At 38.1% G+C, this 27969-nt stretch overlaps 2 protein-coding genes and 2 pseudogenes across 7 annotated transcripts in view; 2 read left to right on the top strand and 2 right to left on the bottom strand.

The window, feature by feature from the left end:
• The window catches only part of PHTF2 (putative homeodomain transcription factor 2), a 119614-nt gene extending 105339 nt beyond the window's left edge, over nt 1–14275 (bottom strand). For 2 of the 6 annotated variants that reach the window (XR_002781583.1, XM_023533646.1), the window contains exon 1: nt 14102–14243. The gene's annotated coding sequence lies outside the window, so the exon portion shown is untranslated. Of the gene's footprint in view, nt 1–13670; nt 13690–14101 lie in introns of those variants that run through there. The other 4 variants (XM_011365214.2, XM_011365215.2, XM_023533647.1 and 1 more) reach the window with 4 other exon arrangements.
• On the bottom strand, nt 6799–12141 carry LOC111743106 (annotated as a pseudogene).
• A 161-nt stretch (nt 14276–14436) lies between the features above and the next one.
• Nucleotides 14437–18624, top strand: TMEM60 (transmembrane protein 60). The gene is made up of 2 exons (XM_011365216.2): nt 14437–14822; nt 17940–18624. Exon 2 carries the CDS (start codon nt 17990–17992, stop codon nt 18389–18391), a length of 402 nt encoding a protein of 133 aa, XP_011363518.1. The 5' UTR covers nt 14437–14822; nt 17940–17989; the 3' UTR covers nt 18392–18624.
• Nucleotides 17459–17577, top strand: LOC111743117 (annotated as a pseudogene).
• Nucleotides 18625–27969: the final 9345 nt, after the last annotated feature.

The following is a 27969-nucleotide window of genomic DNA, read 5'->3' as shown; positions in this document are numbered from 1 at the left end:
TTGGAGCAGACAGGGAAGATCCTTGGCTAAAGATGCAAGGAAGGTATATTTTACCACAGGGCGAAGCTCAAAATATCCTGCAAGATATTCATAACTCCTTATACACTGGATTTAAACCACTTTTACAACTCCTTAAACCCCTTGCTACCTGTAATAACTTTAATACTCTCCTTCAAATATTACAAAAAATTGCTCTATCTGCTCCACAGTCTCTCCCCAGGGATCAATACGTCTTCCTTCCTTTTCTACCCATCAAGCTATGGGCAGCATCCCTAGACAGGACCAGCAAATTGATTTTATACACATGCCCCCATCAGGAAAATCTGATACTTACTAACCCTTGTAGACACCTTTTCTGGATGGGTTGAGGCTTTCCCCACCACCTCTGAGAAGTCTTCTGAAGTTACCCAGGCACTGCTCAAAGACATTATCCCTTGCTTTGGATTACCCACCTCATTACAGTTGGATAATGGTCCAGCCTTTATATCTCAAATAACACAGGAAGTCAGCTCTACCTTAGGTATTCAGTGGAACTGATACACTCTTATCGACCTCAGTCTTCAGGAAAAGTTGAAAAAGCTAACTCTTTAACAAAAACCCAGTTATCTAAGCTTAATCTAGAGATTAAGGAACCCTGGACTTCACTCTTACCCCCTGCCCTCATGTGCACTAGGGCTTCCTAGGGCCCCCTCCTTCCTCGGCCCCTTTGAACTCATGTACAAAAGGCCTTTTCTTCTATAGAACTTCCCAACCACAATATCCCCTTTAGGAGATTACATACCCATACTAAATCTAGTTAGACAAATACTAAAAGAACATGCAGATCGCGTCCTGCCAAAGCCCTTCACAGGAGATCTTCTACCCACTCCTGTAATCCCTCAGGATTGTGTCCTACTTAAGAATCTCCACTCAGATAACCTTAAACCTAGATGGCAAGGCCCTTACCAGGTACTTTTAATGACCCCCACTACTGCTAAGATTACTGGACACCCAACCTGGTTCTATCTTTCGAGGCTAAAACGAATCTCCAATAGTTCACCAAGGGACAAAGTACGGCCAGACACCCCAATATACCACAGCTATTCCATCGGACCTACAAAGCTTTAGCTAACCTGAATTCCTGAAGAAGAAGATAAATGAGTAACCTTTACGGTCCCTGTCCCTTCTGTTCAGGTTCAGGCTCTCCTCTTCTTCCAGAACAGACAACATCCCAACAAATTCTTTCAACCTTAGCACAAAATCCCCTTCTTCTCCGTCTCGAGATTTTAACTTTTTTATGGGACTCACTTTTACAGGGACACTTTGATTTCTCATAGACCAGTATCATTCACCTGTTAGATCCATGGGGCGAGGTTCCTTATTATGTAGATCAAGAAGACCTCCCATTTCCACCCTATTAATTCTACTTATTTATATTTCCTCTCAATCACCTACTTCCTCTTCTGCTTCCCTGCCAAGCTTTCTCACTACTACTCATCTTGAGCATTCTCTCAAGCTTACCCCTTCTCTCCTCAGTAAGTCCAACCATACATTAGCCAAGGACTATTGGCCCTGCCTTTCCCTCTATCCCTCAGCATACTCTGCCCTCCCCATTTCCCTTGCCAAATGACCCTTTAGTATCGAAAAGGGCTCCATTTTCCTTGAAAGGGCAGATACTCTCCTTAGAAGTTACTCCACAGTACAGGCTAATCAAGCTTCTACTCTCTTCCACACCTATACCCAATCCCTTGCAAAGGTAGCACATCCCTCCATACTAGTAATAGGACCCACTATCCTTCATATCCCTTTGATTTCCAAGGCTCCTCTTTGTTTCACAAGAACTGATGGCAACATAGCTATAGGACACCTACCCTCCAGCCTAAGCAATCTCAGTCACAATTCAACTGCCCGATGGCCACTGGACTCAACGGATGACTACCAAGTTTCTTCAGAGGCTAATGGCCTCTTTTTACAACCTTTTCCACTTCATGGGTTACTCTAGAGTCCTTGCAACCTCTTACAACTATTCCATATCCCGCTCTCCTTCTTTCCTTGGGGGTCTGTCTCTGCAGTTCCCCAACACTTTCATTGCAGACCTACTAGTCCCTCTTCTCATCTATCCCCCTTGTTGGAGCTGCTATAGTTACAAATCATGGCCTGGAGTTCTGAGCTTCAGAGAGGACACACTGAAACAATCTATGCTCTAACTTATTTGTTCTCCATAAATGTTTCCACCTGTATACCTGACAAAGGGGTCTTCTTTCTATGAGGAACTAGCACTTATCTGCCTTCCCACTAACTGGGCTGGAACTTGTACTCTAGTCTATCTCTCTCCAAATATAGATATAGATCCCAATAACCAGTCCTTACCAATTCCCATCACACACTATATAAGACATTAAAGAGCTATTCAGGTCATCTTACTGTTGGTTACACTAGGGGTCACAAATGGACTAGGCACAGGCATAGGGGGACTTGCCACTGCTCTACCCTATTTCGAAGCACTGTCCAATGATCTCCAAGAAAGCCTAGACGAGATTGCAAAAAATATAGTTCAATTACAGGATCAAATTGACTCCCTAGCAGCTATCACCTTACAAAACTAATAAAGGCTAGATTTACTGACACCTGAAAAGGAGGTCTCTGCCTCCTTCTAGAAGAATGTTGTTTTTATGTTAACCAATCAGGACTAGTAAGAGATGCAACTAAAAAGCTAAAGAACAAAGCCAAAAAATAAGAGCGTGCCAAGTAAATTCTTGGAACACCTGGCTCTTACCCTTCATAGGGCCTCTAACCTTCATTTTTCTCATTTTGGGCTTTGGGCCTTGCATTCTGCGCCAGATTTCTTCCCTCCACCAGGATCATTTTCACGCATTTACCAACCGGTCTATAGCAGAAGTCATGCTACTTCAATCTACACCACACTATCAAGCCCCCCAGCCAGCTGAACCCACCAATCAATGCCACACTCCAGTTGACTATCCACTACCGAACCCCTTTCCAACAGATCCTGCTGCCCCTATTCAGCAGGAAGCAGCTACAGAAGACCACGTTGCCATCTTTATTCCATAAAACAAAAAGGCTGGAATGGTACGTCCAGGAGGGCCCTATCGCTACCCCCATAGTATAGGAACCTGACTTCTCCCTAACTTTTGTGTGAGAACCAGACCTTGCATCTGGGCTGGCAACGCTACATGCTCGCCTCCCGCTTCACTGGGCTCTCCTCCCTTCCCTTCCAATTTACCCGCCCAAAATATTCCCGCCAAAAGGCCCACCTCAAGCCCCATATAAGTTTCCCGTCCCCTCACATTTGGGGCTGACGCCATCTTCGGCTCAGCCAGTCTGTCACTCTGCTACAATCTTGCTTAATCCCTTCGACCTTGTGCATTCCTCCTTCAGCGAACCTAACATCTCTCCAAAAAAATAAGATGCATTTTCTGCTCTCAGATATATTCTTCTTTACTATCTATTCAATTCAGTACTCAAGCAATGAATCCTAGAATCTTTCTTGTCTCCTTACCTTTCCCACCACCACCAATTCTATACCTGGCACACAAGAACCACTCAATAAATATGAAGGAACAAATTAATATAGTCTATTTGTTATGCTACCAAAAAGATCTCTCTTATAACCCCTTCCTGGTCCCACTACCACAGACTTGATACAAGCCCATATCACCTTATTATCAGGACTATTCTTAAGTCTCTAATTATTTCCTCACTTTCACCATTTATCTGTTTAAAATACTGACCTTATCAAAATTCTCTCCTCGAAAATCTCTAATGATTTTTCATTGCCCAAGAAATGGGTTTAAATCAGCACAGTATACAAAAGGCCCTTCTTTTACAACCTGATCATATATTTATTGCCTTTATAATCAGTAGCACCCATCATCTCTGCTTTCTTCCACACATGACCCTCTTACCTACCCTCTCCAATGTGTCTTCCTATAGAACCTCTGAACTATAGGTTGGTTATAAGCATAGGTGACAACTTGGAACATCTGAAGAGGGTAGGGGGCAGTCTTGTGGAACTAAGTCCTTCACCTGTGGGATATGATGCTATCTCCAGGTATTGACAGAATTGAGTTGAATTAAAAGACTCCCAGCTGGTATTGAAGAATTGCTTGGTGGTGTAGAAAAAACATACACATAGAATTGTTACCAGAATTGTACTCTTAAAACATGTATCTGTAGAACTTTGATAGAAATTACAACCTGAAACAAGTTTTAGTTTTCAATTTCCAAATAGTTATAGCTTCAATAATGTGGAATCTTAACATTCATAAACGTTTCAATTATGTAAATGTATTCCAAAAAAATTCATTTAATATATTGGACTACTTATCTAATGCAGTCCATTTTTATTATTTGCAGATTCTGTTATCTGTAAATTTGCCAACTAACAAAACTTTATTTGTAAGCTCAAAATCAATACTCACAATTCTTTCCTCGTTTGTAGACATGTATAGAGTAGCAAAAATTTGAGTTGTTTCATGGACATGTTTCCAGCTAAGGTCCAACAAGGTGATGTCTTCTTAAAACAGCTCTCAAACGTGAAACAAGTGTTCATTTTGTGGTCTACTTAGTAACACTTTTTTTTTGCCTTTTTTTTTTTTTTTGGCCTTTTGTTGTTTACTTTTTGTTTAAAATGCCCACCAAGAGTAGTACTGAAATGCTGTCTAGTGTTCCTAAATGGATCATAGCTGTAGTCTTAGTCATTGTTATATTTTCCAATAATGATAAAAACTAAATTATTATACCCTTAGAGAAATAAACACGTCTCATTAATTTCCCCTGCTAATAATCTAGTCATGTTTTTCACACTCACTCTTTTTGTCAAGAAAAAGCGGATTTACAAAAGAAGAAAATGCAAAAACATTTGTTTCAAAGGAAATAAGAACGTTGAGGAAGATGAACAAAAACAAAGTCATCCAGTCAAAACATATAGAATACTCTGGTTCTGGCTATGCAAAGGTAAACATTCTAAAATCATGGGATTTAAACTAAAAAATACTAAAAACAGCACTTTATGTATTTTCTATTTAAATTATTACTTTAAAACTTAACATACATTTCACTTCTAGCTGACAGAGTATCAGGGACCAGATTAATCCTCCCACCTGAAAAACTAAAATAAGTGGACAAAATATGTGAAATGCACTGGACAACACCAATGCAAGGCAGTAATCTCTGAAAGAGGCAACAAAAAAGTAAGCCCTATGACTTCCCAAGTGTATTGCTTATACAGTTTCCATGATGCAGTGCTAGGAGAGGAAAACCAGAGCCTGGTTAAGAATCCCAAATTGAGAAGATAGATTTGAGTGTTCCGGGACACTAAGGCAGCTGGAGTTCCCACGGCAAAGAATCAGAGAGGAGAAAGTGGCACACAGAGAGGCTGGAGCTTTGCAGGACTCCCCGAGTTTTCAGCTGAAAATTGATCAGCATGTGTATGTAAGAAAACTACCAAGCCCAGTAACAGAAACACCAGAAAAAAAAAGCAGGCGGAATGATTAACCAGAGTTCACAGCCAGAGTGGAGAAATCTTGTAATAATGGACAATAGCTAGAATATTCAGAAGGGCATTGCCTCAGTAGTAAAGCCTTATTAGCCTTGTACTGAAAGACACTCAGGTTTCACCTAACAAAGCTTAAAAAGCAAACTGTGAGGGGTTAAAGTGTTTCTAAGTAACTTAGCTGTGTCCCAGAACAAAGCTCAAAATGTTTAAAAGAATACAGAGAAAAGCCAGCTCCAAACAACAAAATTTACAATGTCTGGCATCCAAACAAAAATGATTAGGCATGAAAACACACACACACACACGAAAATATGATCCATAATGAGAAAAGTCAGTTATTCAGAAATGACAAAGATGATAGGATTAGTAAGCAAAGACATTAAAACAGCTATTGTATACAAAACGTTGTTAAAAGGAATTAAAGAGACAAAAATAAATAGAAAGAAATGCTGTGTTTATGGGTTGAAAGACTTAATATTATTAAGATGTCCACACTACCCAAAACAATCTACAGATTAAATGCAACCCATCAAAACTCCAATGGCATTTTGTGCAGAAACAGAAAAACCCACCCTGAAACTCATATGGAATCTCAAGGGACATAAATAGCCAAAATAATTTTTAAAAAGAAAAACAAAGTTGAAGGAGTCATACCTTCTGATTTCAAAACATATTACAAAGCTATAGTAATCAAAACAATGTAGTACGGGCATAAAGACAAATAGATAGATGGCATAGAATGGAGTCCAGAAATAAACTCTCACATGTATAGTCAAATGACCTTTGACAAGAATGCCAAAACCACTCAATGGGGAAAGGGCAGCCTCTTCAATCTGTGGTTCTAGGAAAATTGGATATCCACATGTAAAAGAATAAAGGCACACCCTTATCTTATACCATATACAAAAATAACTCAAAATGGATTAAAGACCTAAATGTGAGACCTAAAACTCCTACAAGAAAACAGCAAAAAACTTCATGACATTGAACTTCACAATGATTTCTTGGATATGACACAAAAAGCAAGAATAGACAAATGAGACTATACCAAACTTAAAAACCTTTGTGCATCAAAGAATACAATCGACAAAGTGAAAAGGCAACCTATGAAATGAGAGAAAATATTTGCAAATTATATATCTGATAAAGAGTTAATATCCAGAATATATAAAGAATTCCAACTTAAAAACAAAAAAATCAGATAACTCAAAAAATGAGCAAAGGACTTGAACAGACATTTCTCCCAAGATAATGTACAAATGGCCAACACGCATATGAAAACATGCTCAAAATCACTAATCTTCAGGAAATACAAATCAAAACCATAATGAGATATCACTTCACACCCATTAGTATGACTACTATCAACAAAACAGAAAATAACATGTTTGGGCAATGATGTCGAAAAATTGGAATCCTTGTCCATTGTTGGTGGAATGGTGAAGCGAAGCAACCACTATGGAAAACAGTATGGCTAGTCCTCAAAAAATTAAAAATAGAACTACCATATAATCCAACAATCCCACTTCTGGGTATGTATCCAAAAGTGAAATTATTGTCTTGAAGAGATATTTGCAAGTCTTTATTTAGAGTCAGAAATTTCAGCACTCCTCTCTCAAAAATTGACAGAACAAGCAAACATAAATAAAGTCAGTAAGGACAAAGAAGACGTGAACAATGCTCTAACTGACATTTGTAGAACATACAACATTCTTTTCAAGTGCATATGAATCATTTACCAAGACAGACCATGTTTGGGCTATAAAACCATCTCGATAAATTTAAAATGATTCAAATCAAATCATGTATGTTCTTTAACCACAGTGAAATTAAATCAGAAATCATTACCTGAAAAAATCCTCAAATATTCAGAAACTCGGGTATATACTTCTAAATAACCAATGGGGTCAAAGGAGAAATCACGAAGAAAATCAGAAAGGATTTCTCAACTGAATAAAAATAAAAACATGACATATAAAAATTTGTGGATGCAGCCTATGCACCAGAGGGGAATTTTATAGCACTAAACATTTACGTTAGAAGACAATAAATTAATGAGCTTAGTTTCCATTTTAAGATTCTAGCCCAATCGAAAGCAAATAAACTGCAAAGTAAAACAGCAAAAGGAAATAATAAAGAATATAAATCAATGAAACTGATGACCAGAAAATCAATAAAGAAAAACCAAATGCTGACTCTTTAAAAAGAGAAACTTCTAGCCAGATTGAACAGGAAAAAATGAGAAAATACAAATTAATAGGAGTAAGAGAGGGGACAATGCTATAGATCTTACAGACATTACAAATATAAGAAGATATTATAAACAATTTTATGACAATGAATTTAACAACTTAAATTGATAAACTCCTTGAAAGATATGACCTATCAATGCTCACTCAAAAAGAAACAAATAGCCCTCTATTAAAGAAATTGATTTGTAGTTAAAATTTTTTTGTAGTTTTCCCCTGCCCCCAACCCATACACAAACCCAGGCATAGGTATGCAAGTCATTTAGTACTGTTTTAAGTTTAAAATCCATAGAGGGATCAAATACATATTAACTATAATGTGCAGGGACTAAGGATATGATTTTGATATAATTCTGATAGCATTTCGGCAAAATCATTCTGGAAGGAAGCTTCGTGGAGAACTGATTGGTATGAGGCTTAATTAAAAGTAAGAACACTAACGACAATAATCTAGGGAAGACATAATGAAGGTCTGAAATAAATCAATGGCAATGAGGATTTTTTTCATTGGAGTGGGTGTTGGGACAGGCATGACTAAAAGATAACTAGTAGAGCAAATGACCAGATGTAGTGACTGACTAGACATGAAAGGTATGGGAAGTAAAAGACAAAGATGCTCCATGATTCTTGGCTTGAACACTAGAAGAACCATTTATTAAGACACGGAATACAAGAGAAGAAACAGATGAGGGGACAAGAAGATATGTTTTCAACATATGGCACCTTTAGACATTCAGTGCCCAAAAGATACATAGTAGGCAATGGATTATATGGAATCAACACTTAGGAAATCTGTGTACTTAAATTAATTTACTATATCCCAGGATTACTTGCAATTAAAGCCTTGTTTATAACTGTACAAACAATGGCTTTCCTCGGTTAAAAGAATTTTAGGGATAAGAAGATAGTTGAGAGATCTGAGAAAGTTAAGTCCTCTTCCCTACACTTAATTTAGAGTACAAAAGACCCAATTTCAGTGACCTTTTTATTGTCATTTAGAAAAGCAAAATGCTATTTATTTACTCTATCGGGTTTTAATAAGCCTGACCTACTTTCTTCAGAAACACTTTGAGAATGTGAAGGTTTCTCCCTATCTCTTCTCTTCTTTTGTATGTGGCCGCGATAATTCAATTCTTCATTCAACTCTACCTGTAACCTATGTAACATCCTATTGCCTCTTTTTAAGGTTTTGTTTGTTTGTTTGCCACTTTCTGGCTTTCCTTACTCTATTTCAGAATGGCATTTAAATACACAGGTATGCATGTACGCATATGTATAGATATATACATATATACACACACATATATATCTGTTCGACTTACTCGAATAATTGTAGCAACCTCTTTTTTTTTTTTTTACTAGGCAGAGAATTTTATTAACTTTTGTTTCAAACTTTATTTACAGGCTTCTTCATGTTAATTACCTGCAAAGAATGATTTGTGTATAAGCAAAAACTGAAGAGAGCTGCAGTGTCCAAGGGGCTTGGGCTTAAAAATATTAGAGACTGAGATTTTATCAGATCCCTGAACAAAATTTTAAAAAGCAGTTATAACATAAAATTGCAGTTCCCAGTAACTTCTTCAAGTTTTATCTTCTTCAGAAGTTGACTTGATTCAGTTTGCTTCACTACTGGAAGCCTCATTAAAATTCTCCACAAAATCTGGAACTTCATCATCACCATCCTCTCTGGTAGCAAGTGATGCTTTTCTATCCACATCCTGGGTGGAACTTCAGCCAGTCTCCTTAAACTAGTCAGACTCTCTGGTACCAGACAAGCTGGTTTAAGAGACTGGATAGCATTTCTGTCAGCTGCTTTGCCTCAGCATGGCCTGTAACAGTGAAAGTGTTTGCTGCCAGAGATGTCCAAACTTTAGGTTTATTAAAGTGGATCACTGTTTCTTGGATTGTGAACATATGCACTTCCTCAGTAACAGAGATATTGTTTACCCTAACTTCTTTAAGGAGAACTGAAGTTTATCATATGCTGTAGCTTTTCTGTGAACCATCTTCTTTCTGCAAGCAGTTCCTTTCCCACCAGTGCACACTTGTGCCTGCAGTTTGGTAAGTTTCTTCTGGTTTTTGAAATTTTTTCATCTTGCTGGAGAGGAAAACAGGGCTCAGGCAGGAGACTAGGGTTGGTGTTCAGGGGGTCTTGGGCAGCCCACCTGAAAATCAGTGACCATTTTTTTGAGCGAGTCTTATAAACCAGGCAATGTGTCAAGTGCTTTCCATACATTAGCTCATTTAATTTTCAAAATCTTGCAAAATAGCTTTCCCCAGTTTATGATTAACTACAACTGAACCTCAAAAAGATTATATAATGAACCCAAACTCACAGAACTGCTAGACTGCAGAACTGAGAGTTGAACCTAGGTCTGTAAGAGCTCCAAAACTTGTGCCACATAAATTTCATAAATTTGTTACCATCTGTTAACAGACCTTTTACCAAATGTTTTATTAAGGTGCTTTCATTAATGCAACAAATATGAGTGCCTACTAAAGGTCTTCAAAATTTCTGTAGATAAACTTTTAACAGCCTCTTTCCTCTACTGTTTCTGAAACTAGAAAGCTGCAAACGGTGCACTTTTTTCCCCTTTACTTCCTCTCATTAAATGTCAAATTTAATCATGTTATGATTATTATCAGGTAGTGGTTCAGCCACAGCCATTTCCTGCCCCAGTATCTATTCACTATGCAGAATGAAGTCCAGCATATTTTCTTTCCTAGTGCTCTAAAACTACCTGTTCTAGGAGCTGTTGATTTTTCTCATGTGAAAACTTATCTCTATATTTTGTGTCATTTTAGCAAAAGGCGAACAAATTGAACCAAAAATGCAGCTTTCCTAAATGTCACTAAATATTTTCAAATTAATCATATGATTCTGGTCATCGAGTGATCTGCATTTATAAATCCAATGTGAGTATTTATGGTTGTGTGCTAACCTGAGGAGAAAATATAATTATGAGACTTTTTCTTGGGTTTTCAAGGACAGTCCTAGTTTAAAACATTCTGTCCTACTATCATGTCTCAAGTTGGGGTTCAGAAAAGACAGTCAACATAAATTTAAAGGGTATTTTGTACTATGTGGCTACAGACTAGAAAAATGGGTTAAGAGAAGGCAACAGTCACTTTAAGATTCTTTAAAAAAAAAAAAAAAAAAGATTGTCGTCTTTTCAAAACAATCTCAAAATACATTCTACAAATTAGGTGCAAATGCCTTCAGTGGTATTAGTTTTCTTTTACAGCTTAGAATAAAATATCACAGTGAAATAATGAAATAGTTGCTTAGCTGGACAGGTTTGGAAATGAAGTTTTAACTGACACTGGGGAAAATAAATATTAAAAGGTAAATATTAAAATATAGCAATGCACAAACTGTTAAGATTTTGCTATAATTTTACTATATATGTATGAAATTTCCAACCTCCAAAATTAGGTAGTACTCACTTTGCCCAACCACATTTTGAATATTCAATTACTATTTAAATTTGGCCATCACAAATAGTTTTTATATAAAACCACAATTACCTGCCATTTCTTCAACCATCCATATTCCTGTTCTATCTGTATAAAATGCCCTTCTCCTCAAATGAACACTACCACTCACCCTTTAAGGTTCCAGTGATGGCTCCCTACTAAATCCCCAACCCCTTCTCTTGTCTCTAATTATTCGTTCTTCTTTATTCAGGGCTTACCGATGTGTGCCAGTCCTTTATACGTATTTTGTCTAATGCTTAACACTCTCCTTAGAAGTATTATCCTCTTTACTTAACAGATAAGGAAACTGAAGCTGAAAAAGGTTCAGTATCATGTTTAAGGTCACAAAGTCAAGCAGGAATTAAAACGCTTATCTTTCTCAACCTTAATTGAATTCTCTATGAAATCACACACTGTAGCACTCTCTTATAGTATATATTATCATTATCTGTTCAATATCTACCTCCCACTAAATGAAAGTTCCTCAAAGACAGGGAAGCTGACTCCATCGTTATAATCCCAGGAACACTCAATAATGGCTATTATACAATAATCTCAAAGTGTTACTGAATATGTACAATACTCCTATTCAGTTTATATAGTTTTGCAGCATTATTTTCCACTTATTAGTCTCCTTCTACCAAGTCTCTAAGAAATCACTTTTACTTAACAGCTTGGAATGTAGGCTTGGTAATCAGACTGCCTGGATGTGACTCACAATCTCACCAATGTATTAGCTGAGAAATCTTGAACAAATAAGTTAACTTAAGTTTTGGTTAACTCATCTATAAAATAGACAGGACAGTAATCACAGTACCTACAACATAGGATTATAAGGATTACATAAAAAATATAGAAGCATTCCAACTATTTTTTTCCATTTAATTTATTTTTGTTTACTTCAAAAAAACTTTTCAATTCATTATTATTTTTTATGGTGACATTGGTTAATGAAATCCAGTAAGTTTCATGTGTACAATTTAACAGTAAGGCATATATATATATTGCATTGTGTGTGTTCGCCTCCCATAGTTAGATTTCTGCCACCACATATTTGACTCCAACCATTTTTTGATCCTCATATTTTTTTTTGACATGTCACCCTGAATTTTCTTTACCTCAGTCTAGTGAAGCTTTTTGTGTTACAACTTCCTTGCAATTTTGCATTAAATGGACTAACCAAAAAAGTTCATGGTGTAAAAACTGCTTAGGCCACCTACTTGATTTTTAGGGCCAATTGTCCCAGTATGGACTCAATAAAAGTTTACTCTTGGAAGTCTGACTATGCAGGAGTGCCCCCATTGTACACTATACTTGATTAGCACTTGCTTACTACATTTTCATTTACCAAATGTGGTAAAAATGAGAACACAGATACTTCCTACCTTACTGACACCTAACAATACTATCTGATGCAGGGAGACAACTAACCTGTGTGAGAAGCAGGTTATTTCCCTAGCAAGAAACTTTCCTGGAACCAGTTTGTGTTTGGTCTCAGGCATGGCTCCTTCTCCCTAGACCTCATATTCCTTTCCTCTGGAATCTAGAAGTTGAGCCACTACATCTGACAGAGGATACCCATTTCCTTTTCCTAAACTTAGCAACCCTTACTCCAAAAAAAAGTTACGATTTCAAATTGTTATGCTATTTTAAGGCACCCTAGGCTAAAGTGCATAGTTTCCAAATTCTCAGAATTCCCATTTCCAATTTTTAAAAATGTTATGGAAACGTCCAGTTTGGGAGAAAACAAATTTTTCAAAAATACATAATCTCTAAAAACGAGAGCAAATACTAAGGCTATAGTCAAAGTCTCACGGGGGTGGGGGAGGGGAAAAATTAAAATGTCCAGTTGGCTAAAGCTAATCAAAAACTATAAAATCAAAGCACCGCGAATAACAAAAAAAAATCTCAAAGTAACCAGGGTATACCATTAACAAAAAGAACAAGTGTAAATTACAAAATATTTAATGACTCACAATGAATTTAAATTTCTTGGTATGTAGATACTGAAATTAATAAATTGTTCCAGATTCTGTATTTCCCTAGTCAGTATATAGTTGCTATAAAGCAGTTCCTTTTTTTCTTGCCGGGTTAAAAATAAAGATGATAGATCAGTGACAGAATGATTCCTCTAAGTTATAAAGAAGGCGTTGAGTTAGAAAGCCACGCCTAGGAGGAACAATACCAGAACACTGTCAACATCAGGCAGATAAAAATAAAAGGTGAAGCACCCTGATGAACCACCGTATGGCTTCCAGACGAGAAATATCCCTTAACGCTGGTGCAAAGGATTTCAGCACCCGCTTGGTAGTCAGTGAGTGCTGGAATCAGAAAACCAAACTGTTGCCTGCTCAGTGGGTGCAGGGCAGCGACCCTCCCTCCAGCCCGCTTCCAGCGCGCAGAGACGCCCCCTCCTCCCCAGCCCGCTCCTCCGGCCGCTAGCTGACCTCTCCCCGCGGGCCTGGGCTCCGAAACCTGATGCCCCTGCACGTCCTCCAGGACCCGACGCACCCCCAGCACAGCGCCAGGGGAAGGAAGCGAAGGAGAGGGGCCGCGGGAGGGGCCGGAGGGACGCGAGGCAGCACTGGGCTTCCGCCCCTCACCATCAAGGGCTGAAAACCGCGATGGCTCAGGAGGGGGAGGCTAAGCCTCTGCCACCGGCCAAACGTGGAAGGGGACCGCGACTGCCCTGCCGCGCAGGTGCCAGCGGCTGCCGAGGAAGTCAACGGCGGTAGAGGGCGATGCATTGGCCCCGGAGCCCCCACCTCCATCCCTCCCGCCGCTCTCCTCTCAGGTTCTGCTCCATCCTCCGGATTGTGTCAGAACCCAACGACCTCCACACCGCCCGCCCAAGCGCGAAGGTGATGCCAGCTCTTACCGTAGGAGCGGGCGCCGCACCACTAGGAGGCGGCTGGAGTGCGCGGGAGACACCGAGGCGAGCACCGTGGCCGCCGCGGGAGACCTAGGACTCACAACGAGGCTGCCGGCGGGCGCGCTGCCTCCACAGCTGTCGCCCCACCCCTTCTCCCGCAGGATTTTGCGCCGGAGCCTGCAGTCTCCGCGCGCTGGCGGGGAGCGCGAGAGGAGGGGCAGGGCGCCTTGCGGGGGCGGCCCCGAGCGCTGGCTCTTCTGATTGGCATCTGTGGGCCCAATGGAACCACGGACACTCCAGGCTGTACTTTGACTGACTTTCCTTCTAGCCTGTAGCAATAGAGAGGCGGAGCAAGTGGCTTCTTTTATTGCCGCCCTTTTGGCAAACCCGAACGTACGGAAAGGTCAGTTGGTTTGCACTGGCGGCCAAATGGTCCAATTACCGCAGGGAAAGGAGCCTCTGAACCCAGATTGGCCGCTTCTCTACCTATAGGGGAAGCCCCGGGTCGGTGAGACCCTGCCCCGGATGTGGGCGAGGCCCTGAGGTGGAAAAGAGAAAACCTCCACCGCGTTGTTTGAGGAGGCGGAACTGAGAGCTTTTCCTTGATTATCATGTGACGGGTTCTGGATTTAATGGGGGAAAAAGTGTGGAATAGGCCAAGGATCCAAACTGGCGAATTTCCTGATCTTCGTGCCCCTCTCCGCTCTCAAGCCAGCGGCGCTGCCAGGTGAGTCTGGGGTTCCAACGAGTCGGCATCCTCCACGAAGTGCGCTCGCCCCTGGTGCCTCGGCGCTAGCCTCCCGATGCCTCGGTGGGTTGTGCGGTGCCCCCCGCCCCCTCAGACTCCCGGCCCAAAACACATACACCTTGGCACCAGGCTTCTGTGTGCATTATGAATCGTGTCGTGCAAGAAACGCGTTTAACTCCAAAATGTACTGGGCCTACAGCGCAGAATGTGGGGAGAAGGGGTCCGATAGGGCGCCGAGCCTCGCCTTTTCAAAACGGAAGGCAAGGATAGTTTAGGAACGTCCTGAGTTGTAGGGACACGTAGGCCCGAAAATCAGATCAGTTATAAGCAGAACGCAGTTCCTTTGAAGGATGATTAAGTTGGCCAAGTTATTTAGAGGAATTCTATAAATAAAGTTGAATAGTTATTTAGAGGAATTCTGTGTTGTGCGGCTCATTAAGCAAAACTGCCTTTGGCATGAGGCAAATTCACTCTCCACCTGCAGTAGAGAGAGAAGGAAAATGGGGACGGTGTGAGAATCACCATGGACAAATTAATGAGTTCACACACAACTGGCACCAAGACATTGAAGCTGTGGGCAGGGCCCTTTATTTTTCCATTTTAGGGCAACACGAAGGTTTTAACAATGGATAAGGAAGCATATAAACTAATACTTAACTATTTTCAAGTTACCAGAAAGAACCATTTTAAATGGGAAATATTTAAGTTGAGTAGATTTTTGTTTTGGAGTAACCTCTCCCTTGAAAAAGAATAGTAGTAAGAAAAAATACAACTGCTTAAATTAATAAAGATTTATTAATAAACAAAATTGGGGTCTTATGTAATCATTGTAGCCCAGCATCTACAATCCTTCAAGTGCCATTTAAATATCAGCAGAGTGCTTTCTGGTTGAGGGCATTTTAGTACAAGTACATGCAGAACTTCGTTGCATCCTATATTATAAAATTTGTAGCCACAAGACTGTTCTTTGCATCTTTTCCATTCCAGTCCTAAAGTACCTATGTTGAGTGCAGCTTCCCTTCCCGTGACTAGTTGCTACTCATTCCTACCTGAAAATAATGAAGCTATACACATACAATGACTGATGGAAAAGTTATGTGTAAGCAACTATATTATCATAAACTTTTTAAAGATTCACAAAATGGCCAGATAGATTGGAGATGGTGATTGAGCAAACAATCTACAGATGAAATCCTTCTGTAGTTATTAATCAGTACACACTCCTCCAAACCTTCCAAATTCAGCCGCACATCCCACTATGGTAGCCTCATCCCAAGAAGGAGACCACCACAGAAAATGCCTTCCTGGGAGTAAAAGCTTCCACTTTTCATACTGCAGTATGAGGCATCTGCCAGCTAAGTAAAAAAGTTGAGTACAAAACAGATGGATATATGGAGAAAGAGAGGAATTATACAATTCATAAGTCACTATTGAAATAAAACAGATATATACTCTTGAACAATGACAACCACCCACTGTTTAAAGTAGTAGAGATATAGCAGAGAACAAGGTTAATTCTAAAATATAATTTATTAAACATGCTGGTCTAAGGCATTTGATTCTCTAGCCAGTTTCTTCACCTTTTCCTTGTTTTCTTATATTTCTGGATTTTTATTCCTACCACCCATTCTTTTATTACCATCACAACCACCTTCGGATCTTTTCCTCTTTCCATCAGTCTCCTCTCATCTTCAATTGATCACTTTAATCTCGGTTCATAATCATACTTAGATTCCATTCCTCTTTTACTGAAAATTTCTTGACCCTTTCTCAATCTCATTATAGGTCTTTCATTTTCTCCAAATGTTTCAAGGGGAATCAAATTTTGTCAGCTGGTGTTATCCTCGGTTAACTCCTTACCCAACTGTATGTAGTTTGGCTTCTGAATTCTCCATCGTATTTACCCTTTTTCCAGATGGTCACAGATTGATATAAAAAACTTGAATAAGTATAGAACATATTGTAAACCTATTAAATGCTTATACCTAAATGTTATAGGTTAATGCATTCCCAAACAAAAGTCGAAGTTTTTAAGATTTAGTGGAAAAAAAATGAAAAGACAAATAGAAAATATTCTGGAAAAGAAAACAGTGAGTAGGTACCAGGCCTTCTAGATATTAGACCATATCCAGTAACAATTATATAGTACTAGTGCAAAACAGAAATATAGATCAGAAAGATAGAACAGGGGTATAAGAAATAGTCCCAATTATTGAATAATTTAGCATCTAATAATCACAAATGTCAAAGGTTTAAGGGGCTTTGATTATTGAAAAGTAGTAAAAAAAATACCACAAACCAAAAAAAAAATGAAAGTATTATTTTTAAAAATTGGGCTAAAATGGATATTTATAAGAATTTAAATGAAAAAAGTTTAACTTAAAAATATAAGATCCACAGGTTAAACTATGTGAAAATACAGTATTATCATTGTGTTCGATATTATTTAGCCCTATGACCTCTTTATGATCTTAATTCTACTTAATGTCTTAATTTTTATTAACCATTCCCTCCTTACGAAAACTCTTTCTCGGCTTGATACCACCTCCTCCTTTTTCACTACTTGAAATTGAATGAAAATTTGTAGGTGTGCAAATGTATAAAAAGAAGTTAAAGTCTATGGCCATGCCACCCTGAACATGCCCAATCTCGTCTGATCTCGGAAGCTAAGCAGGGTCAGTCCTGGTTAGTACTTGGATGGGAGACCACCTAGGAATACCAGGTGCTGTAGGCCTGGAAAAAAAAAAAAAAAGGTTAAGCGCATCCCTGAGGTGCAAGAATAAAGTCATGAGTGCCTGGATTTGAGTGATAGCAATTTAAAGGAACAGACTGTTTTTGAGACATTTTGAATAGAGCATACATACAGTTGGTATACTAAACATTTTATTGTATTTTGTCATGTGCTAAAAGGAATGATGGATATAATGTCATTAAAGATGGCAACGAGTTTTATAGGTTTTGAAAGGAAGAATAGTAGAATATTTTCAAAATTAGGAAATCTGTGAGTGGTAAGGAGCCAGCTTTGTTCACCAGGAGTGGAAGTGATTTTTTTTTTTCTGTTATCAAAACAATCTTGACTTTTTTTCCTTCTCTTAGGGTTTATTTTCCATTTTTCGACTCTGCAACAGCCTCCTTAAACTGTTTAAATGAGAATGTCCTTGGCTCAGAGAGTACTACTCACCTGGCTTTTCACGTTACTCTTCTTGATTATGTTGGTGTTGAAACTGGATGAGAAAGCACCTTGGAACTGGTTCCTCATATTTATTCCAGTATGGATATTTGATACTATTCTTCTTGTCATGCTGATTGTGAAAATGGCTGGGCGGTGTAAATCTGGCTTTGACCCTCGACATGGATCACACAATATTAAAAAAAAAGCCTGGTACCTTGTCGCAATGTTACTTAAGTTAGCCTTCTGCCTTGCACTGTGTGCTAAACTGGAACAGTTTACTACCATGAATCTGTCCTATGTCTTCATTCCTTTGTGGGCCTTACTTGCTGGGGCTTTAATAGAGCTTGGCTATAACGTCTTTTTTGTGAGAGACTGATTTCTAAGGACATCATCTCATATTGTTGTTCAGCAAACTATCATTAAAGCATTCTGAATCCTTGCAAGCTTGAAGAATACCAGAAAACTGAGAAAAATACCAAATGTAGTTTTATATTGCTTCTGTAAAATAGTCTTGGTGAATCATCAACTTCTAGTCAACTCAAAGCAATTATTCAGTATTTGATTTATATCTTGTTATCCCTATTTAAATAAAGTTTGTTTTGGACCTTATATTTGTACTTGACTCTTAAGTGATCTGTTGTAAGTATAGGTTAATATTTAAAGTAAGTAAATATAAACCTTTTAATCTACATATTTGGGTAGAAATTTAATACATCGTGGCCCCATTACAACCAAAATCAATGGTCATTTGTGCTTCTAAATAATTATCAAGGGAAAAACTAGTTACTGAAATAGTTAGGGGTGCCACTTCATGTTTACATTCAGAAAGAATCTGAGAATTTGACAAATTTTTATCTAGGCTAAGTTTTTTGTTACCTCTGCCTTCGGTTTGGACAAATGATTTAGAGGTGGCATTTTAAAACAGAGCAGAAGCTTGCCTCTTCCAAAAGTTAGGAGAACCATACATCCTGGTTAAGTCAAGATAGACCCAGTTCATGCCTGTTGTTCTGGGGTCTCAGCGAGTTAGTGCCCCTTTTACTCTTAGAAGTGTCCTGGCTTGAGAAATTCGAGATCACCCTACCAAGGTTCTTAATCACTTCCAATGAAGTCTTAAGTATCTTACAACCCTAAAGCAGAGTGATTGTTCTTGCCCTATACAGCCCTCCCTTTTAGCTGTGGGAGGAATCTAAGTATTTTATTCGTTTTAAAAATATCTAATGAACAAGAAAGTGATTCCTAGCTGCTAATACTTGAAAGGATTGCTTGAATATACCATTTTGGTCTAGCTTACCTTTGTAAAGACAGGTAACATGACAAAGTTTCAACCACAGCACCACAAATTAATACATCTTAACCCCTTGTTTGAATCTACAGAGCTAGGGTAAAGAAAAATTGACCAATTATATGTTTTCTTATAATTGGTATATATCAGTATTTTGGGTGTCTAAAAATAGGACTGAAAAGGATAGCTAATATGGGGAATATAATGTTCCAGACTTGATCAGCTATTCTTAATTCGTTGAGAGACCCAAACTATTTGGTCTCTGGAATCTATCATTAGTCAAAGTAGGAGAAAGCTTTCATCTCTGAGAAACCAGACAGGAGGATTTTGTAGTTCAGTAAAAGCTGTATTTGTGCAGGGATTTTCACACAAGTGTTATCTAAGTATCGTCTCAAAGGGAAAAGGAAAAGAAGGGACAGCCCATATGCAAACAGTCAGCTAGGCTAGGAGTCAGCAAAGTTCTGTAAAGAGCTGTATAGTAAATATTTTAAGCTGCTGTTGCAACTCTGGTCTTGTGACGAAAAAGCAGCCATAGACCATGGGTATGTTCCAATAAAACTTTATTTATGGACAATGAAACATAAATTTCATATAATTTCCACATAAGACAGAATATTCTTCTGATTTTGTTTCAACCATTTAAAACTCATTCTTGCCTCACAGTCCATACAAAGAAAAGGTAGGCCTGTGGGCAGTAGTTTGCTGACCCCTGAGCTTGGTCATAAAACAAGCAAAAGCAGAAATTCTGTATGAGATTGCTAAAATGAAAGGTGGGATAGGTCTCCAAGGAAAGAAGGGGAATTGGGTAAGAATTGTATGTAAAAGGCACAGAAAAACCAATCTGTTCACATGTGAGGATCAATCACTTATAACAGTATCCGAAAGTTTCCCAGAAAGTAGAAATCTTTTTCTTAGTTTAGTATAATGCCACACTAAACTTGAAGCAGCACAGTAAGTTACTGATGTGTGCTGCTTTTGATTATGACACCAATTCAGATGGGTGTCTTTTTCCCTCACCACCAAGGAATTACCTGTTCTAACACTATCTACCTGGAGGTAGCATCACATTCATAAGTTAAGGGTTCAGTTCCAGAAGACTAATTCCCACCCCAAACTTCAGATGCCAGTTGCACATCCAGGTTGTCACTTGTGCTTCTGACCAGCTATAGATGGGAGGTTCCCACAACCCCCTACTCAAGTTAATTTGCTAGAGCAGCTCCTGAACTCAGAAACATTGTACTTACTTGATTAGCAGTTAATTATAAAAGAATATAATTCAGGAACAGCCAGATAGAAGAGATACACATAGGGCAAGGTATGGGGAAGGGGCATGGAGCTTCCATGCCCTCTGGATGACCACCCTTCCTGTCTTGTGTTCACCAACTTGAAAGCAAGCCAAACCCTGTCCTTTGGGGATTTTATGGAGCCTTGCGGAATGATTGCGGAATCATTAAATCATTGGCCATTGGTGACTGAACTCAATCTCCAGCCCCTCTACCCTGGGGGGTTAAAGGGGTACTGAAAAGTTACAGCCCTTTCATTACAGGGTTGGTTCCCCTAGAACCCAGCTCCTATCCTTAGGTACCTAGGAGCTTTCCAAAAGTCACCTCGTTAACATAAGTTCAAAAGACACCTTTATCACACTTATCACTTATGAAATTCCAAAGGTGTTAAATTCTTGTGCCAGGAATAGGGATGAATACCAATATATTTCTTATTATAAATCACAAATTTACAGCCTCAGTAGTTGGAATACATTTAAAACATTAAGTAATGAAATACATAAATTATGCTCAGAAGAAAAAGCAAAACTAATGGAATAATATGTAAACAATTAGAATTGTAGATAAATACCTTCCTAGGTTTGTTTTTAGTTATAGAGTACTTTAGGATACAGAGATGTTTACTAATGGTATTTATGAAAAGAACTAATATACTCTGCCTTAAGAAACTTGAAAATGATAGGTTCTTAGTGAAGCCATTATTTTGCAGATCAGCATGGACAAGAATTAATATAGTTTGGGCAAAAGATTTATCAAAAATTCTGAGTAAAAGTAACTTGGGAACAAAATAACTTCTAAGACTTGAAAATATGAAAAGTAAAAAATCATAAATATATAGCTAAATAAGTATTTAGTAAATAGCTAAAGCTTACTGTAATTTTAAGTTATTAACCTTACAGATTTGGTCATCTAGTTTCCACTTTGCTTTTTTACAGTGCAGCAAATAAGTAGCACTGATGTTGACTGATGAACAGAAGTGATGGCAAAAAGGAAAAGAAACCATAGAACCATTTTTCACATAGGGAAATCTCACCAGGTACCTGTGTCGTTAAAAGTATAGTTATTTCTCTTTTGAGAGGAAAATTATCAGAGTCCTTTTAGCATTACATTACAACACACGACAAAAATTGCCAAAAGAGTTTCTTTTAATCTTGATTGGTCATGTTACCTCAGTAAACATCACTCTTCCTCAAAGTATTACTGATGTCTTTATAATTCATGACATAGACAGTGAAGATACACAGAATTATAGAACGTTAGAACCAAGGGAAAAAACCTCATTAAAATGATGGAGAAACTAAAGCCCAGATAAATGAAATTAGCTCATGGTCAACAATAAATGGAGTTGTTTAACTCCAAACACTATTTCCACAAACAGGTTTCCTATTGAAGAAACAAATAGAAAGTGTCAACAAAAGATACCACCTATCAAATGCTAGATAAAGATAACACTTGATTAAAAGCTTTTATGAGAGATCTACCTTACACATTCATTGTTTTACTCTCATTTTGCTTGGTTTGTATTCAAGTTAGCTCAATCAGATTGGAATCTTATTCCACAAAGCAAATTTACTACCACTATCATCTTTACACTACAAATTTATAATTCACTTGTATCAGAGAAATGCAGTCTGTGACATGATTTTGAATTGCCAGATCTGGGCAAAGTAGTGAACTAGGAAGTTGTTTGTTTTGATGTCCATCTGTCTCCATACTTCACCTTGACCATTGATGAAACTTTTTTTCTCCTACCAGATGCCTATCCTCTGCCCAAAATCTGAGAGAGGAATACATAGAAGAGACAGTGAGGAAGATGTGAAGATTAGGGTGACTCAGCACATATCTATTCTTTTTACCACATTGATTCCAGGATTATAAGCTAACATTCGTAGTGTCTATAATATGCAAAGCAATGTGCTAAGTAAGTGTGTTCCATCATTTAATTTCACCACCAATTAGCAGAATAGGTATTACCCCCACTTTACATGAGAAATGCAGACTAAGTGAAGTAATTTCTCAACATTATACAAGTGTATTATTCCTTCAATGACCCACAGCTGTACTGCTACAAATGCCTTCAGCGTATCGTCCCAGTGAAGAGGCTTTACAGAAAGATGGCTGAAAATCTGTCACCTTTATGTCCTTGTCCCATTCCTGCAACAGAATATATACTACAGACTAGTTATCTGATTCAATAGTTAACTTGTGTTTACTTACATCAAGAGGCAGAACCACACAAGCTTAAGAGTAAATCTGTTAACCAGATAACTACTCTGTCTTGCCTAATAAAACTTGAGAATAGTTTAACTCTGCTTCAGATTATGAGATAGTAAGGAGGTGCTTATATATTTGCCATTAAAATCATTTTAAGTATATAGTTAAACTTCATCCTTAATTTGTAGCAATTTTCAGTGTATCTCTAGTTGAAGGGGGAAAAGTTGGGTAAGTTTTACAGGTTTAATTATCTTTACAATACTTACTGTCTCCACATTGCTCAATGGGCCTACATAGCAAATAGATATCTTCTTAAGCTTTATCCATAAGGCTACAGTAAGTACAAAATAGAAATTTGTTTCTTTATAGTGCCCACTGTACTAATTTTCTCCACTTTTCCATCTGTCACATTCTAGAATTACGTTATGAATTAATGTCAGAGATGGACTTTTTAAATTATAGAAACCTACGTAATTTATATTTTCCACTCCCAATAAAGTTAAGGTTCAACTTTTGTTCCTTCAAATATTTATTGAATACCAAGTATACGACATATTAGGTGCTGGGGATACAGAGGGATAAAGAAAATTCATAACATCTAACTCATGGTTTAGCTAGAGCTCAGCATGTATTTAATATGTATGTTAAATGATGTGAGCAAAGAGACACAAGAAGCAAAGAGAAGAATTGGTTCTACACTAGTTGCAGGGTAAGGGGACAGATGGAGAGGATATCAGTAAAAGATACACAAAAGAGATGATGTTTAACTTGAGTTTTGAAGAGATTTCACTATATTGTATTCCCAACAGAGATTTCCCCAACAAAAGCAAAGAATTTTTAAAGTACACAAAGGGAATGGCAAGTACTGACATCTAGTAAAGCCGAAAACTGGGCACATCAAATGGAAGAGATTGTAGATGAGGCTGGAAAGGAAGGGCCATATCATGAAGGCTCTTCAGTGCTACGTTGAGCATTTGACCTTTACTCTTCAGGAAAGGAGCAATGGAATATTTCTAAGAAGAGTAACAATCGTTATGTCTTAGGAAAGTTAGTGTAGTGTTAAAGAATGGATTGAGATGACTGTTACTAGACTTATTGTGGTGATCAGTTCATAAGGTATATAAATGTTGAATCACTATATTGTATACCTGAAACTAATATATGTTAACTATAATTTTTTTTTTTTTAAGAATGGCTTCGAATGGGCGTAGGGGCAGAGGTGTGCAAGCAGCCTAGAACATTTTAGGCTATCCTAAAAGCCTAGGTGAGATGAAAATCTACAAGGACTGAACATCTATAACAAGAGCAGAAAAATTATAAACATTTCCAGAGTCAACTCAAGACAATCTCATGATACACTTTGTACACAGAGGAAAAGGTTGAAAAATCAGCTTACTATGAGATGACTGTATAGAGATTGTGATGCCAATTACCAAATTAGGAGAAAAAAGAACAGCTAATGCTTGGGGCAAGAGAGAACAGTTTAGATTTGATTACAAGGGTCATTAGAGCTTAAGTGAGAAGGCTGACTAAAGTAATGGGGCCATGAAGACAGTGTAGAGACCTAAAGGAAAGAACCATGGAAACTGCTTTAAATAGTGAATAGACAAAAGAAGGCATGCAAAGAAATGGAAAAACAACAAAAACAACAGGTAGGTAAGTCATATAGAGTTGTAAGGAGTAAATGATTTATAACAAGTACTGCAAGTATTAAACAAGTATTAAAAAATAGCAGCCCCTGGATTTGGCAGTCAAAACATTGACCTTGGAGAGAACCACTTCAGCTAAGTGATTAAATTTGAGGACTGAAATAAAATTTTAGGGAGATGAGGAAGTGAAGGCAGACAAATTTCCAAGAACACTGTCGATCAGGAAGAGAGTTGGAATAACAGCATAAAACAAAGCAAAACTCAAGAAAAGGGTTTGTTTTTTTTTCTTCTAAAGGTGACATACCTGAAATGTTTCACATAAAAATCTGGCTCTTAAAAAAATTCGAAGGAAAAAAGAAACTTGGTTGGGGAAGAGCTCAAACTGTCTAGATAGAATTATAAACCCTGGCAGAGTGAGACACGTCCCCAGATCTCTCCCCTTGAAACAAAAACCTCAAGATCTAAAACTCAGCAAGAAAACACCCAAACTGCACACCAGCACTTCTGAGCATGGGATCTGCGCATAAGAGTTACCACAGGTCAGAACCCTGGGTGTGGGGTGGTGGACTGGGAGAAACAAAGAAACTGCCTCTCGCAGCTAGAGCTAGGAGGAAAGAGAGAAGGTGCGACGAGATTCCTGAACAGCCCTGCCTGGGATTGCTGGGAGCTCCACATGGCCAGCGACACTGCCCAGTCCTCATGGCAGAAAGCAGAGAAGTGGGCATGGCAGAGAAGCAGGGACGGCAGAGAAACAACAGTTGATTTTTATCAGCCATGGTTGCAAAACTGAGTCTGAGACGCAGCCCCCAACTCCCAACCCAAAGGGCCCCTCCCCCCCCATATCCTCCGAGACCGAACACCGCAGATCCCCAGGGGAATCTGAGCAAACATTACTAAAAGTGTCGCTAACACTGACAGGGACTGAGACTGAGAGTACCAAGCGTGACTGAATGAATATAAGGGAAAAAAGGCATTATTAAGACTTTGTATAAAGCACAGATCCAAGAGGCTTACACACCACCTACTGGAAAACAAAAGAAAAACGCTTTCTTTGTAATAGGATAAAGAAGAGAACTTTATATAATATCTTTCTGAAAGAAAAGCAAATACACTTCCATTAATGCTCAGGTGGAGAAATAGGCCATTAAACACTATGAACAACCAAGGTGACAAGGCATCTCAGAAAGAAAGAGAAAAATCTCCAGAAAATAAGCTTACAGACATAGGAATATGTGACTTAAATGACAGAGAATTCAAGATGGTACTTCTGAAAAAACTCAGATCCGAAACAATTCATATCAACAATTTCAGGAATTGAAAAAACTAGATGAGCAGAATGAGTTCTTTAGCAAGGACACTGAAACTCTCAAAAAGAAGAGAATAGAACTTTTGAAGATAAAGAACACGCTGCAAGAGATGAAAAATGAAACAGCAAGCTTGGGAAATAGAATTGACCAAATGGAGGAAAAGATCAGTGACATCGAAGACAGAAAATCTAGAAATAAACCGGAAGAAGAGAGAAACCGAAGAATGAAAAATAATAAAAGAAATCCAAGAACTAGCTGATACCATCCGGAGAGGAAACATAATAATGGGCATTCTCAAAGGGAAGGAAAAGGAGCAGGGACTAGAAAGCATTTTAAGACAAATAGTTGAAAATTTCTCAAATCTAAGGAATGAGCTGAAGCTGGGAATTCAAGAAGTCAACAGAACACCCAATTATATCAACCCAAAAAGGCTTTCACCAAGACACATTGTATTAAAATTATCAAAAATCATCAACAAAGACAATTCTCAGGGCAGCCAGGAAGAGGAAGATGGTAACCTATAAAGGAAAACCCATTAGATTATCGTTGGACTTTTCAGCATAAACCTTACAAGCCAGAAAAGGAGTGGAATCAAATATTCAAACTATTAAGTGAAAGGAACTACCAGCCAAGAATAATGTATCCAGCTAAGCTCTCCTTTAGATATGAAGGAGAAAGACCTTTCCAGACATACAAAAATTGAGGGAATTCTCCACTACAAGGACTGCACTACAGGAAATACCGAAGGGGGTTAGGTCACCTAAAACAAAATGACAAAAAATATATACATAATTAGGAGTAAGGTGACTGTCAGGCAAATAGAAGCAGAGGAGTGCAACCCTTACTAAGAACAGGGCATTAAAAGCTTAAACAATAAGAAGACAATTGATATAGATGGACAGTAATGAATGTTCAGCATACATAGCGACAAATTGAGACATCAATGACTGAAAAGGGAAGGATTCAAAGACCCAGATTCGCAAAGGGGAATGGAGATAAGGCACATGCAGAAGAAAATGGACGACTGTATGTGTGTGTGTCCGTCCTTTACATATTCATAGTGGTAACCACACACGAAAGACTCAGAACTTAAGTATATAACATAAAACAAGAAGAACCAGAGGCAAAACCCACAAAAGATAACCAAAATAAAGAAAACAGAAACACAAGGACAAGGAAGCAATGGAAACACCGAGCTACCAGAAAGCAAAAGATAAAAAGGCTATAAGAAGACTTCATATTTCAATAATCATCCTAAATGTAAATAGACTAAACTCAACAATAAAAAGGCAAAGAGTGGCAGAATGGATCAAAAAACAAAACCCAACCATATGCTGCCTCCAGGAGACACATCTCAGTTCCAAAGACAAATATATATTCAAGTGAAAGAGTGGAAAATGATATTTCAAACAAATGGCATTCTGAGGAAAGCAGGAGCAGAGGTACTAATATCAGATGAAATAGACTTCAAAATAAAAAAGGTAAAGATACTGAGAGACACTTCATAATGATAAAGGGAATCATGCACCAAGAAGACATAACACTTATTAATAACTATGCTCCCAATCAGGGAGCCCCAAAATATATAAAGCAATTATTAACAGACCAAAACACTATTGTAGTAAGGGACCTAAATAATCCATGTTGAATATAGACAGATCAGCCAAACAGAAAATCAATAAGGAAATAACATCCTTAAATGACACATTAGACCAACTTGACATAATGGACATTTACAGAGCCTTTTATCCCCAAACAGCTGCTTATACATTCTTCTCTAGTGCATGTGGAACATTCTCAAGGATTGAACACATACTGGAACACAGAGACAACCTCAACAAATATAAGAGGGTTGAAATCATATCAGCCATAGTCTCTGATCATAATGCTTTGAAGCTGGAGATCAACTGTAAAACTAAAATGAGAAGAAACACAAATACATGGAGATTAAACAACATGCTACTGAAGAATGACTGGGTCAGGGAACAAATAAAAAGAGATCAAGAGATACAAAGAAACGAATGATTATAATAGAACAACATATCAAAACTTTTGGGAAATGGCAAAAGCAGTCATAAGAGGAAAGGTCATATCATTACTTGCCTATCTCCAAAAACAAGAACGAGCCCAAATAAACAACCTGATGCTTCATCATAAAAAAAAAAAAAAAAAACTAGAAAAGAATAACATATCAAAACTTTTGGGAAATGGCAAAAGCA

The sequence above is a fragment of the Pteropus vampyrus genome, unplaced genomic scaffold (assembly GCF_000151845.1).
Source record: "Pteropus vampyrus isolate Shadow unplaced genomic scaffold, Pvam_2.0 Scaffold107, whole genome shotgun sequence".
NCBI classification, from domain to species: Eukaryota; Metazoa; Chordata; class Mammalia; order Chiroptera; family Pteropodidae; genus Pteropus; species Pteropus vampyrus.
This window is presented reverse-complemented; position numbering and strand designations above follow the sequence as displayed.